General features: G+C 46.7%; 1 protein-coding gene across 15 annotated transcripts in view; it reads right to left on the reverse strand.

Moving 5' to 3' along the window:
* The window catches only part of adgrb3 (adhesion G protein-coupled receptor B3), a 920,539-nt gene that overhangs the window by 39,867 nt on the left and 866,019 nt on the right, over positions 1-14,653 (reverse strand). For all 15 annotated transcript variants that reach the window (XM_038800688.1, XM_038800695.1, XM_038800692.1 and 12 more), the window contains one exon: positions 10,113-10,759. In XM_038800688.1, coding sequence (XP_038656616.1) covers positions 10,113-10,759 — 647 coding nt within the window. The remainder of the gene's footprint in view (positions 1-10,112; positions 10,760-14,653) is intronic.

Here is a 14,653-nt window from a genome sequence, read left to right on the forward strand (position 1 = left end):
CACCAGTGACTGGGACTGGACAATTTCCCCTTTGACCTGAGGATTATCCCAACTGCATTGTGGGAATTAGGCAACTCACACAGTCTTCCAGCACAAAGCCATGTCAAATAACACCGCTTTCTGTCATGGGGGAAGTATTAAATCTTTGCGGTTGTCATGAGCCTGGAGGGAGTCTCGGTGAGTTTATGAAAAACCTGGATTACAGGCCTGAAAGCGGATTGGACGCTATATAAGAAGTCTCTTAACACAGCAGGTCGGATGATGGATCCCTCAGAACCTCGGCCTTAACAGTTGCTGCAGTCATTGGCCTTGCCTGGAGTTTGATGGACAAACTAGGCAAGGGGCAACAATTGATTCAGCTACGACTCAAACAGAGTTGAAGATGAGCAACAGGTAATCCCCAAGAAAAGACCATCATGTGCTTCAGAAAGAGCAAACTCCAAAGAGGATTTGCGCCTCATTGAATTTTCAGATTTACATTCTGGCAACTGTGAATGTTGAAGTGAATTACTTTGTGCATTGTGGTGGTGTTAGAAGGGCAGTGATTTGCTGCATTAACCTGAAATGAAACATACTGAATTGTACTCAATGTTTCTACAATGAACCATCAGTTTAGTGGTAGCATTCCTGCCAGAGGATACAGGGTTTGAACCTCATTGCCTACTGTCTCAACTAATGAGCAACGGAGCTCCAGCTCTGAAATCTTGGCTCTCGTCTATTGGAACACTTGCAGGGATGGATGTGGGTGACATCTCTGGAAATTATGGGTTGAGCGAGCCCATGATACCCTTGACCCACCCCATTACCTGGTATTGAGATGGTTCTGACAATGAATGGACCATTCATGTCACATCCTGTTAGATTACGAATCAGCCAGTGAATCTGACACTGTTCTCCAAGGGAAGAGCATGAAGATAGGAAAACCATAACATCCCATGCTTCCAGCATTCTTTCTAGATGGAAATGGATTGTTAAGGGCCGATTTAAATTATGCTTTCCATCCAGTCAACACTGTGCTGAATGAAAGTTGCCGTAGTCCCAGATGACCATGGGCTGCTCTCCCCTTTGAGAGCTGACTGGTGGTGATTTAATCTGATGATCACCACACCGCAGGCGAGGAATAAGGTTGTGAAGGGGGGGGGGGCCTTCATGAATAACCTTAGCTGGTATGGGAATTGAACTCACGGCGTTGGCGTTGCTTCGCATCACGAACCAGTCATCCAGCTAACTGAGCTAACTGATCCCCAACCCTGTGTTAATGACACTGCTAAAGTGATGTTGTTAAAGTAACCTTAGGAGTCAGCAGAAGTCTCATATAATGTTCCATGTGGCAGGGTTCCATGACAGAAATTCGACTGTGGGAGTCAACATATCCTGCATGATTCTCCCGCTTCATTCATAAAGTCCATTCTGTTGGACAGAGCATGTTAGAAGCATGGGTGGGTCAGCGAGACATTTTACAAATTCTTATATGGGATGTGGGCATTGCCAGTGTTTGTTGGCCATCCATAATTGCCCTTGAACCGAGTGGCGTGCTAGGCCATTTCCGAGATAGCTATGTGTGGTGAATGTAACTCTGTAATTCACACTGTGATATATATATGAGACCGTACGATTGTAAGTGCAGTTGCGTTGCCCGACCACTAGGGGGAGTAGCTCTGGGAATGCTTAGGAGTTTGTACAGGGCTCCACCCTTGGCTCCACCCACAGCTCCTCCCCCTGGACTGCTGTATAAATATCGATGCCCAGAGCCAGCCGACCAGTTCATCGAGAGTTCAACGTGTAACAGGCTGGCTCTGCAATAAGTAGATTAAAACCACTGTTCATATCTCAAAGCACGTGTCTAGTGAATTGATGGTGTCATCACTATGTTGAAGTGGAGTCTGGAGTCATATGCAGCCAGGCCAGGTAAAGATGGCAGATTTCTTTCATTAATGAACCAGGTGGGTTTTTACGACAATTGACAATAGTCACCATTACGGAAACTAGCTTTCACTTCCAGATTTAATAGGATATTAATTGCATTTAAATTCCACCAGCTGCCATGGTGGCATTTGACCCCATGTCCCCAGGACCTGGGTCTCTGGGTTACTCGTCTTGTCCCAGTACCACGATGCCACCATCTCCAACTGATGTTTCTGAGTAGGAGGAAAAGACGGACCAGCCGAGGGAGAGGGCCAGGAAGGAGTACGGCCACTGAAATCCACGGCTATTCTTTGCAACACTTTCAGCAACAAAGATACCTCAAGCTCACCGACGCAGATAAATTGTGGCATCTCTTGGAACTTATACTCCGGCCAAGGAGCAATATCAACACTATTTGGCAGTGATGAGGGCACTTAAACTTTCTTTTCTGTGACCACTTTCTTCTGGGAAAAGGGCAGGAAGGTTGTCAGCCTTTACTCATCTTACAATCCGAACAAGCATGTGGCTGCGATAAGAGAGGCCTCGGACAGGACAGCATCAACCACCCTCAAGTGGCCAAATGTTTAGCATCAGCAAGAGAGAGGGGTAGCACCTGATGTATCTGTAGCCAAAAGAGACCATGAAGCCATCATCTTCAGGAGGCCCACATTCCCCACTTATTCAAGGTGAAGAATAGACGATGATTGTTTATGTACAGCGAGATTCATAACAGTTTCGATGGGCCAAATGGCCTTCTGCGCTGCAACAATTCAGTGATTTGAGGGAAGGTGGTAGTTCAGTGTTCGTGTCACTGGGCTAGTAACCCAGAGATAAATGCTGGTGGAATTTGAATTTAATAATAAAATCTGGAATGTAAAGCGATAGTCTCAATCTGGTCTCGTCTGGCTTCATGAACATACGAGTTAGGAGCAGGAGAAGGCCATTTGGCCCCTTAAATCTGTTGTGCCATTCAATAAGATAATGGCTGATCTGATTGTAACCTGCCACATTCCTGCCCATCCCTGATAACATAGAACATACAGTGCAGAAGGAGGCCATTCGGCCCATCGAGTCTGCACCGACCCACATTAAGCCCTCACTTCCACCCTAGTCCCATAACCCAATAACCCCACCCAACCCTTTTGGGCACCAAGGGCAATTTAGCATGGCCAACCCACCTAACCTGCACGTCTTTGGACTGTGGGAGAAAACCAGAGCACCCGGAAGAAACCCATGTAGACATGGGGAGAACATGCAGACTCCGCACGTCAGTGATCCAGTGGGGAACCGAACCTGGGACCCTGACGCGGTGAAGCCACAGTGCTATCCACTTGTGCTACCGTGCTACCCATAACCTTTCGCCCCCTTGTTAATCAAGAATCTATCGAGCTCTGCCTTAAAAATATTCAAAGATTCTGCTTCCACTGCCCTTTGAGGAAGAGAGTTCCAGAGACTCACGACCCTCTGAGAGAAAACATTTCACCTCATCCTTGTCTTAAATGGGCGAACCCTTATTTTTAAACAGTGACCCCCTAGTTCTAGATTCTCCTACAAGATGAAGCATCCTCTCTGCATCCACCCTGTCAGCATCCCTCAGGAACATAAAGGTTTTGAACTCTGCTGAACCCGAGTGGGTACAGGCCTAACCTGTCCAACCTTATCCTCATAACCCATCTATTCCAGGTATTAGTCTTGTAAATCTTCTCTGAACTGTTTATAACACATTTACATCTCTCCTTAAAGAGGTTAGTGATGTTCACAATACTCCAGATGTGGTCCCTCCAATGCCTTGTACAACTGAAGCATAACCTCTCTACTTTTGTAATCAATTCCCCTCACAATTTATATTCTTGTGGAGCTCGACTCAGCAATATGGTTGACTCTTAACTGCCCTCTGAAACGGCCCAGCAAACCATTCAGTTCAAGGGAAATTAGGGATGGGCAGCACTGCCAGCGACGTCCACATCCCATTAAAGAATAAAGAGAAAAAAAACTCCTCCCATCTCCCAGTAAAGCAGGTTCCAGGAGCCCCATTGGGCAGCCTCATCCAATGACAGTCTTTCGATAGCACCGGCGGCGTTTGACGCAATGCTTTGGAGGGATGTGGCAGAATATTTGGGTCTCACTGCAGCTGCACACGAGGAGCACATCTGTTTGTGGAGGCTGAGGGGTAGAACACAATCCTAGCAAGGAGAAGGAACCAACAGAGGCTAAGTTGGCACAGGAAGAAAAGCAGAACAGAACTGCCAGTTTCTGCCACAATTGTTCTTTCCTTCAGGCCTGTCTGTATATTCGAGCGGATGATTTAAAAAAGATGGAAGTAACCTCAGCAGGTTCGTTCAATTTGAAAGTGGAGACTAAAATTTAATGTGCTCTGACTTTATTGTAAATCATAAGAATTGTGTGGGGTGTTTATTGTGCTGTGTGGTTTTATCTACCCTGTGTTGCATTCACCAGTGCGATGCTCTTTCTACTTAATGAAGAAAAGGAACTTACATTTATATACAGGTACCACCTTATCAAGTACTGCAAAGTGTTTCACAACACTGAAGTGTATTCACTGTGATAATAGAAATCACGTGGCAACTGATTCATACACAGTAAAGGTTCCACAATTGGCAAATGAATAAATGGCCGGCTTTAATGTTGGCGAAAGCACCAGGAGCATTTCCTGCTTTCCTTTGGATAGTGCCAAGGGATCTATTTAATGTCCAGATGGGGCTGTAGTTCCATCTGAGAGACAGCACCTCGACCAATGTTGAACTGGGTCAGTACAACACTGGGGAACAAATCCAAACTCACATCCCAGAGTTGGGTTTGAACCCACAGCTTCCTACATCAAAGATGGAGCCAAACCGATGCTGCTCTGAAGTGAGAGCCTGCTGGCTTGAGTTGGTGTGCAGGATCCCTGGGAGTTGAGTGTTGTAGCCCCTGTTTGTGATGCAACAAGTTGTGTGGAGAGCCAGCTGCAGGGCATGATTGCTTTTCTTGCTACCTGTTGAGATTTTGGCAGTATGCCTCTACTGGAAGACATGTCCTTATGTCAACCATTGCTCTGTGTAAGAAAACAAGAACAGACTGTCCATATGGAAAATCGACAATCCAACTAGACCTCTGAATCACTTATGCATAGGCCCCTGCAGTCCGTCTCCCAGCACATTGAAGCTGACTATCATTACAGCGCAGAGTGTGGAACAGAATGCACAGTACTGGGACCATTCTGGAGAGGTATTCCAACTCTGCTGGCTGCTTGGGCCATAGACATTTAAATCGAGTTCCTGAGCTGATGTCATCCTTCTGCAGAGAATCAACGATCACTCCTGTAGCCTCTAACTTTCCACCATGAACACATGGTGTAAATATTCATGGCTGTAATCTGGTGGAACAGATCACCTTCCCCTTTCTCAGTTATCGTTCCATTGGAATACAAATAAAATGGGTTCTACAACATTGGGGCAATTCACTCAGCCAGCTACTGTCATGCGTGCGGGCAACGCTGCAGCCTTCTGTGATGTGACACCCTCTGGAATTCCATCCTGTTAGCTCCATAAATCCTCTCTGCGCCTGCTTCACGTGGCAGCAACGCTCAATATTGACGTGGGGCTTTTATGCTAAGACACTCCAGACTGCTGTTCCTGTCCAAGCTGTAACCAGAAAGAATGGCCAAATGCAATCAAGAGTTTGATGAGCCAGTTACTGCTATTTGTTTCAGAACCATCTGTGCAGGGAGGGGAGGTACGTGATCAGAATCATACAAGCCTGCAGCATGCTTCAGTCCTCCATCCAGCTTGCCATGTGCACCAAGTGCAACGCCTACAAGCTGGCGTCTTGCAAGGGGGCAAAGCTTTGGATCGGACGTATCTCCTATCAAGGGCGCTGGGCATTTCAGGCAGTGGCAGAGCCTTATGGCGAGATGCGGTCAGCTCGGCGATCTTGTGGCACAGTAGGTAGCGCCCCCCTGCCTCTGAGCCAGAAGCTCCAGGATCCAGTCCCACCCCAGGACTTGATGGCCAGGGAAGGTACATTCATAAAGTGGCCAAACAGGTTGATTATCAACCTGTACGCCCAATGCAGGTGGTAAGAGTGGGCGAGGCTCCCGACCAGCCATGCTTGGATGCATGGTGCCCCTCAAATTACTGCCTCTGGCTGTAAAAAAGCTTGTGTGTGAATACTAGCTGATAGTGTGCACTATAATGGTTAACTGCAAGTGTGAGCAATCTTCAATCTTCTGCAGCCGCGCGCTTTGAGTTTCCCTTTTGCTTTTTCTGCCAGTTAACAAGTATGTTTACTTGTTTTATATGCTCACAGGTTACTGGCTAATTTCGGAGTCAGCCACATTCTTCTGAAACCTGTAATTTACTTTGATTGTCATCACTGTTTAATTCCAGATACGGCGGACGCACACTGTATTTGTGCACCTTCGTTCCTCTCTCTAAACTTTGATGCTGTCCTTTGAGTCTTGACAACTTCTTTCAGGTTTTCTTCTATATTTCCTGGAGTGTGTCCTCTCATTGTACCACGCCCTGCCCCCATCCCCCCTCCCCCACCCTAATGATGGCCTCCCTCTGGGCAAGAGCGTCATTCACTGTCATCTGCAGTTGCTGCAGCAAAAATCGTTCCTCCTACCTTCTTGTTCCTCTACTGCTCCTCACAAAATCCTTCACACACAATATCTCACAGGCATTTCTTTATACCCGGTAGAAGGCTGCTTGGCAGGTTCAGTTGTAAATGCTCCTAGCTCTAAACAGTCCTGCAGAAGGGCTAATGGACTCAAAATGATGGGTGCGATTTAACGGGCTCATTGCGCCCAACTGATGTCTCGACGAGGCTGTTGATTCTCACGAGAGGCCGTACTGGCTCAGACCCAGATCAGTATATTCAAGTGAGCCATTCGGCAGAGTTAAATGTGCATGCGCTGAATTCTCTGGGCTCCCGGGAACTAGCGGTCTCCGTTAACTGGCCTTGACCGGGCGCTGTTTACTACTGGTCCACACTTGGGCCTGGGAGGGATTTAATGCCCATGTGTGTGTGGGCCCTCAAACTCGCTTAGTGATCAGGGCACCCTTTGAAAATGCCAGCCCGTTCTGGCTGGTGAGTTTCACCCCCACAGCTGAAAATAATTTCTCAGTGTGGGTAGACAATGGAGAAACTCCCCAAGGTCCAACGTCTAGGGGCGTGATTTACCGGCCGCGGCCCACTGGAATCGGCCTCTCCCGGGATTCCAGACCGTCGTTACTCCTCGCAAGATCTAACGGGATCTCACATAAAGACATTGCGATCTAGATGTGGGCGGGACCAGATTTGCATCGCTAAAAGAGCTTAAAAGCACACTTATCTATGCTGCCGCTGGATCATATGGCCATCCCGCACCTATTGGCCTCGCCGAGGAAACCCCAGCCGATCGGCATCTAGCGCTGGGTCCCTCAAATGGGGACCATGCAGGAGGGCACGTGGAGGGGAGAGGCGCGGTCTCCCAAGCAATTGGAGGCCCCGAGTGGTTGACCTTTGGCCAGGCTGGAACTGCCGGTGCCACCTGGGCGCCACTCTGACACTGCACAGCTGCCCAGGTAAGACTGCCATGCTGGCAGAGGCAATGCCAGGGTGCTAGGTTGGCAGTGCCTGGGTGGCATTTTCCTCACACCGGGGATCGGATCGGGAGTGCCCTGTTGGTATATGCTGGGGTGCGGGGGGAGTTAGAGGGCCTCCAATAGGTGAGTTGGGGCATTGGGGTGTCCAGGGCCTGCATCGGGCAGGGGGGGGTTGAGAGATCAGGGAGCTATTTAAAAATGGCTCCCCAATCTCTTCCTGTACTGAAGAGCTCCGTTCTTTGGAGTTCCTGAGTGCAGGATACGCAGCTAAGTGTGTCCCTCGGCGGGGCATTTCCCGCTGTGGCTGAAAAAAAAAGAGTGCCGTTAGATAGCGGGGTCAATCCTGATGCCAGGAACGATCCCAGGATTCCCGACCAGAACAGTCTCTGTTTTTTTGTTAGTTAAATCACGCCCGGTGTGTGAATACCGGTGAGGATCTCCCTCAAAGAGCCAGTGGGAACACCCCGTCAAACTCGCTCAAAATGACACAGAACATAGAACAGTACAGCACAGAACAGGCCCTTCGGCCCTCGATGTTGTGCCGAGCAATGATCACCCTACTCAAACCCACGTATCCACCCTATACCCGTAACCCAACAACCCCCCCCTTAACCTTACTTTTTAGGACACTACGGGCAATTTAGCATGGCCAATCCACCTAACCCGCACATCTTTGGACTGTGGGAGGAAACTGGAGCACCCGGAGGAAACCCACGCACACAGGGGGAGGACGTGCAGACTCCACACAGACAGTGACCCAGCCGGGAATCGAACCTGGGACCCTGGAGCTGTGAAGCATTTATGCTAACCACCATGCTACCGTGCTGCCGTTAAGTTTCGTGCTGCCGAAACTTAGAAATGTTTTGGTTAAATCACGCCCGTTAACTTTGTTTTTCTCTCTCCACTGACGCTGCCACACCTGCTGAGCTCACCGTGCATTTTCTCATTTTAATTTTAGCTCGAAACCCAATTCACTGACTGAGCTTCTAGAAGACGTGCTGAGTGAAGGTATGTCTTCCTCGGGATTGTGTAAAAGGGCATTAAGTTGAACTCCCCATTTAACGCTCTGCATGAGCGCAAAGAGTAATTTCACACCACTGTAACATTAAAATATCCTGCACTGCCAGAGCGTTAAAATGCCTTCCACAGATATAACAGAATATCACAATTGATTCAATAATCTGTAAAAATGGTGTGTTGAAATGGCATGCAGAAGTTGTAATAGAATATTAAAATACCTTCAGTGAACTGTAAACATGGAATATTAAAATAACAAGCCTAGATAGAGTAATAAATACCTTGTGGTTCCACAAACTGGTGGAAGCCAGCACAAACTGTAGCACAGCTAAACCTTGTAAAGATAGATACAGAACATTAAAATATCCTGGATAAACTGCAATATTCAGCTCTCCGTGTCACCATTTACTTTGTTCTTCTCTCCCCTGATTGGCAATGGATCGGTTGTCCAAACATGTGATGGTTAAATATCTGCTGCTGCCAATCCTGGGACCCCCCCCCCTCCAGTTGACCCTGCCATAATTGGCAGTTCCTGCGGACGGTGGAGCTGGGGGTTGGGATGGTAGCTGAGTCACTAAAAACGCACCTCGTGGGACCATTTTGCCTGGGTTTGCAGTGGCTTTAGGTTCATTCTGGGAAAGGAGTCATTGGTGGTCCTTAATAAGGGGAAGAGTAAGGGGTCTCACACAGTCCATGTTGGTCCCCACTCCTGCCATTCAGGATAGACAACATGAATGGTATTAAATGGGGTGGCACGGTGGTTAGCACTGCTGCCTCATAGTGTCAGGGACTCCGGTTTGATCCCGACCTCAGGTAACTATCTCTGTTTACTCAGTGTTCCTCCCACATTCCAAAGATATGCAGCTTAGGTGAATTGGCCATGATAAGATAGAGGAGGGGGGGATTGGGCATAGGTAGGGTATTCTTTTGAAATGTCAATGCAGAGTCGATGGGTCGAATGGCCTCCTTCTGCACTGTAGGGATTCTATGATTCTAACTACACTGATTGAGGCAAAGATCATCCGTTGCTGGTATGGATGAGAACCTGGGCCGTGAAGACTTGGCCTTCACTGTTACTATGCTGGGGTTAGGGCTGGGGTTGGCAGAGGCTTCAATCTTACAAGGCGCTCAGAAAACTGAAGGGAAGCGAGATTTTGCACTGCACCCGAGTATGCCGGAATGTGGAAGGAATATCGGTCCTCTGGGACATCTGGCACCTTCAGGCTCAAACCCTTTTAATCCCCCGCACATTTAATTATAATTCAAGAATTGCTGTCGGGTGGCATCATGGATTTGGAGAACATTCCTCGCCTGCTATTTTCAGAGGAGATGTTAGCACGTTGATAATAGAGGTAGAATCCTACTTCAAGCCAGTTAACAACACTGGCAAAAAACTACACAAAGCTTTGTAAGATTTACGACGTTGGAGACGTTGCTTTTCCCTGGGGTCTGCACGGAATGAGGCACAACTTGTGAATTAATGGATAGACAGGTTAAACAACAACAGAAGACTCACACTCTGCAGATAGACAAGTAGAACAATCCGCCTCAGCACATGTAGTTAGAGTATATCCTGCATCACAGTGAGTCAAACCTACTAACCTCTAAAGAACTCATGGACACTGTCGAACCTGTTTCACTCCTTGATAGTGTAGTGTTATTTTCATCAAGTTCAGAAACAATGAAGTTCTTTACAGCTGATCGAGGCTCAAACGGTATGTTCTGTTTGTGTTCTTGTGTTGTGAGATGTTGATCTAAATTAAAAGTGATGTGATCCATCACGGATGCGCTTGTATTAAATTCAGGGTTAACCTTAAAATGCATTAACCTATCGAGTGGCATGCCTTCTCTGGTGATGTTTAATTTGCTCTCATCCTTATTGAGAGGCTGGAGGTTGGCTGAGCCGCGTGGCATTACAATGTAGTCACTCTCCATCCTCCTCTCTTGAGTTTGGGCCAGCTCAGCATCCGCCGCTCTCAGATTGTCATCCGTGCATAAATAAACTGTCCTTCGCAATTCACTGTTCTCCTTCTTTAGACACTGCTCGGTTAACTCGTTCATTCCAATTGGGACATGCATAGTCGGCGGCTGTTGTATCAAAACTTTGGAAATGATATTTCCGGGGAGGGACGCAAAGTTCACGCCTTCGGGGCCGATTCCTTTGTCCTCGTCATCGTCGTTCAGAGAGATCCTGGACAACGTTCCCGTTATGGTGGCCGCTCGACAGCTCCCGATATCTTTGTGCAGGACTGTGGGCCAAAGAATCATCAATTAGAAGTCACAATTCAAAAGCTCCTAAAATGCCGCGAGGGTAGCTTGTCCTTACAAATTAACGCCCTGACAAAGAGGTGCTCATTCTGTTTCCCCCAGGGACCTGATATTTTGATAGTCACTGCCTTCTCCCAAAATACATCAAAATCATCCGTACTTTGCTTCAACCTCACAATAAGAAAATAACTGTACCATTGAAATAAGTGAACTTGGTCGTTAGTAGATAGGAGTGGCTGGATGTGGAAAGATCAAATTCTATACAGTCTATATTCTACCATGCGTGTAGTCACATGATACATCGTTAATAAAGCTTTAATGCTTTTTACATTGATATTTCGGATGAATTAAGATGAACAGCATTTATTTAAGGTAAATCTGCCTTCTATAAGTAGCTCAATAGAAAGTAACTTCAAGAAACAAATAAAAATGGCTCGACAATGACTCAGGGGGTGCTGGGCAACCAAGCATGACTCTAAAAGGCAAATGAATTTAGTAACCTGTTATCAGCACACAACAGTATATTTCTCAATGAAATTTTGATAAGGGCTGGTTGGCTCAGATGTGAGGGGGAGAGAGAGTGAAAGGGAGAGAGAGTGTGTGAGGGGGAGAGTGAGTGCGAGGCGAAGAGAGAGTGAGGCAGAGATAGAGGGTGAGGGAGAGACTGAGTGAGGGGGAGAGAATGTGAGGGGGAGAGAGTGAGGCAGAGATAGTGTGAGAGGGAGAGACTGAGTGAGGGGGAGAGAATGAGTGACGGGGAGAGACTGAGGGGGAGAGACTGAGTGAGGGGGAAGAGAGAGTGAGGCGAAGAGAGAGAATGAAGCAGAGAAAGAGAGAGAGGGGGAGAGAATGAGTGAGGCAGAGAAAGGGGAAGAGAAAGAGTGAGGGGGAGAGTGTGTGAGGGGGAGAGTGTGAGTGAGGGAGAGAGTGAGTGAGGGAGAGAGTGAGTGAGTGAGGGAGAGAGTGAGTGAGGGAGGGAGTGAGGGGGAAAGAGTGAGTGAGGGAGAGAGTGAGTGAGGGGGAGAGTGAGTGAAGGGAAGCGAGATTGGCGGGGAGAGAGATTGTGAGTGGGAGAGGGATTGTGAGTGGGAGAGGGATTGTGAGTGGGAAAGGGATTGCGAGTGAGAGAGAGACAGTGTGAGTGGGAGAGAATGAGCAAGGGGGAGGGAGTGAGTCAGGGGGAGAAAGATTGAGTGGGAGGGAGATTACTCGTTTTAAAATCAATTTATTACTTTGATTGTTTATTGCTGAGCAAATTGTTTCCCTTTTCATACTTTATTGTATTAAAAAAAATCATTTCTAATATTGTGCCAAATGTTATCCTTCCGAAATTTGCTCATTGGCCCCTTGAGTGAGAAAAATTTTGAAATGTTACCCTCCCCATGCAAAAGGTTGGACAAGCCTGTTGTAGATGGTACACATTGGGCTGGACAAGGAGGGAGTGAATGATTAAGGTGGCTGATGGAGCTGTCAATCAAGTGTCCTGGATGGTGTTGGGCTTCTTGAGTATTGATGGAGTTGCACTTAGCAAGTCAAATGGAGAGTCTTCCAAATATACTCCTTTTTTAAAATAAAGATTACCCAATTATTTTTTCTCCAATTAAGGGGCAATGTAGCGTGGCCAATCCACCTAACCTGCACATCTTTGGGTTGTGGGGGTGAAATCCACGCAGACACGGGGAAAATGTGCAAACTTCACACGGACAGTGACCCAGGGCCGGGATTCGAACCCGGGTGCTCAGCGCCGCAGTCCCAGTGCTAACCACTGCGCCACATGCTGCCCCCTTCCAAATATACTCCTGACTGCCTTGTAGATGGTGGACAGGTTGTGGGGAGTCAGGGGATGAGTTACTTGCTGTAGAATTCCCAATCTGTGACCTGTTCTTGCAGCCACTGTATTGATATACCTGCTTCAGTTCAACGTCTGGTCAATAGCAACCCTCATGATGTGAATGGTTGGGGATTCAGCGATAGTAATGCTGTAAGGTAATGATGGTAATCAGGAAGAGATGGTTAGATTTTCTCTTGTTGGAGATGGTCATTGCCTGGCATTTGTTATGTGTGAATGTTACTTGCCACTTAGCCCAAGCTTGGATATTGCCCAGGTTTTGCTGCACAAGCACACAGACTCCTTAGTGTCTGGAGAGTTGCAAGTGGTGCTGAACATTGTGCAATCATCAGCGAACATCCCTACTTCTGATCTTATGATGGAGGAAAGGTCAATGATGAAGCAGCTGAAGATGTTTGGGCCCAGGGCACTACCCTCAATATTGGAATGTTCATGCAGGTGATCAAATATAATTTCAATGGAGGAAAAACCTAAAAAAAAGTAATGAAACTAACTTCAATTCGCTTTATGTGATGCAAAAGATGTGCAGGTTAGGTGATCTGGCCATACTGCAATTGCCCCTTAGTGTCCAAAGATGCGCAGGTTAGGTGGGGTTACGAGGAAAGGTTGGGATGTGGGCCTGGGTAGAGCACTCTTTCAGATGGTCGGTATAGACTCAATGGGCTAAATGGCCTCTTTTGGCATTATAGGGATTCTATGGATCAGCTTGGTACACATAAGGACTGAACATATTGGTAAAGTTAATAAATACAATTTGGCGTTTGATAGCTTGTGTAATTGAATGCTTTCAAAGTGTAAATGGTTAATTAGTAAATTTTAAGCTAATTATCTTATTATCATTGTGAGTTTACGCTAATTCATGCATTACATTACAAGACTTCACTAAGAATTTGCTTCCTCCTAAAATAGGATGACGGATCTGACAGCTCAGTGATAAATGTTGCCGTACAGAATCTTAACACCTTGTGATAAATACCATTTAACCTAATTTTGTTTTTACATTCCACCTCACGCTGTGTTGAAATACAGGGCACAGAGGGCAAAGATCAGGAATGGAGATAATATTTTCACTCAAGTGAACTGTCAGGATCTCGAGCGCTCCACCTGGGAAGCTCGTGGAAGCTGATGCCACAAATAAAGTCCAAAGGGAGTTGGGCAGGTACTCGTGAATGAGGAAGTAAAGCAATGCAGATTAAGCCCAACTGTTCTTTCAAGGAGCTAGCAAAGGTATGATGGACTGAAAGGCCTCCTGCTGTGCTGTATCTTTTTACGAATCTGTATATGCCAAACTGAGCAATTAATGTGTTAAAATATGAGCGTCACAAGATTACTATGAGGCTTGAGGGGACAACGGCTCAGCTGTATGGTTACTCTTCACGAATATTGCAACTTGGCAACTATCAGCCTCCTTTGCCTATCTACCCCTGGTATTGGGATCCAATTGGGGAATGCCAAAAGAATTGGACAAGATGAAGCGTGATGCTCATTCAGGTGTGATATTCTCGCGACTCGTGTTAAGGACACCATTACCTCTAGTCAGAGTAGAGATCGTCTGTTAATTTCCCTGCCAATCAAGCCTTGAGACCTCAATGTTGTAAGTGACTGGGATTGACTATATGCAAATAATTTGTGTGCAACCATCCTCTACTCACTGCATTCTGCTGGAGAAATAATCCTGCTTTATGTGGGAAAAGCTGCTGTAGTTTTGTTGCTATTATTTGTAGAACTATGGTATAGTATAGTAGTATAATATAATTCTGTATGGTATAGCATAGTCAAACATGAAACGTTCTGAGGATATCATGTGCTGAGCGTGCACATAAAAAAAATATTGCCATGATTGGTAGCAAGGCATTTTCCCTTCTCCCAACGACCTGGCTATTACAAAGAACAAAGAAAAATACAGTACAGGAACAGGCCCTTCAGCCCTCCAAGCCTGCACTGAGCTGGCTACCGTCTAACCTAAAATGCTGCTCGTTTAACCTATTGCATCAATTTGTTTGCACAATTTAATCTAAAATTTGCT

The sequence above is a fragment of the Scyliorhinus canicula genome, chromosome 6 (genome assembly GCF_902713615.1).
Source record: "Scyliorhinus canicula chromosome 6, sScyCan1.1, whole genome shotgun sequence".
NCBI lineage: Eukaryota > Metazoa > Chordata > Chondrichthyes > Carcharhiniformes > Scyliorhinidae > Scyliorhinus > Scyliorhinus canicula.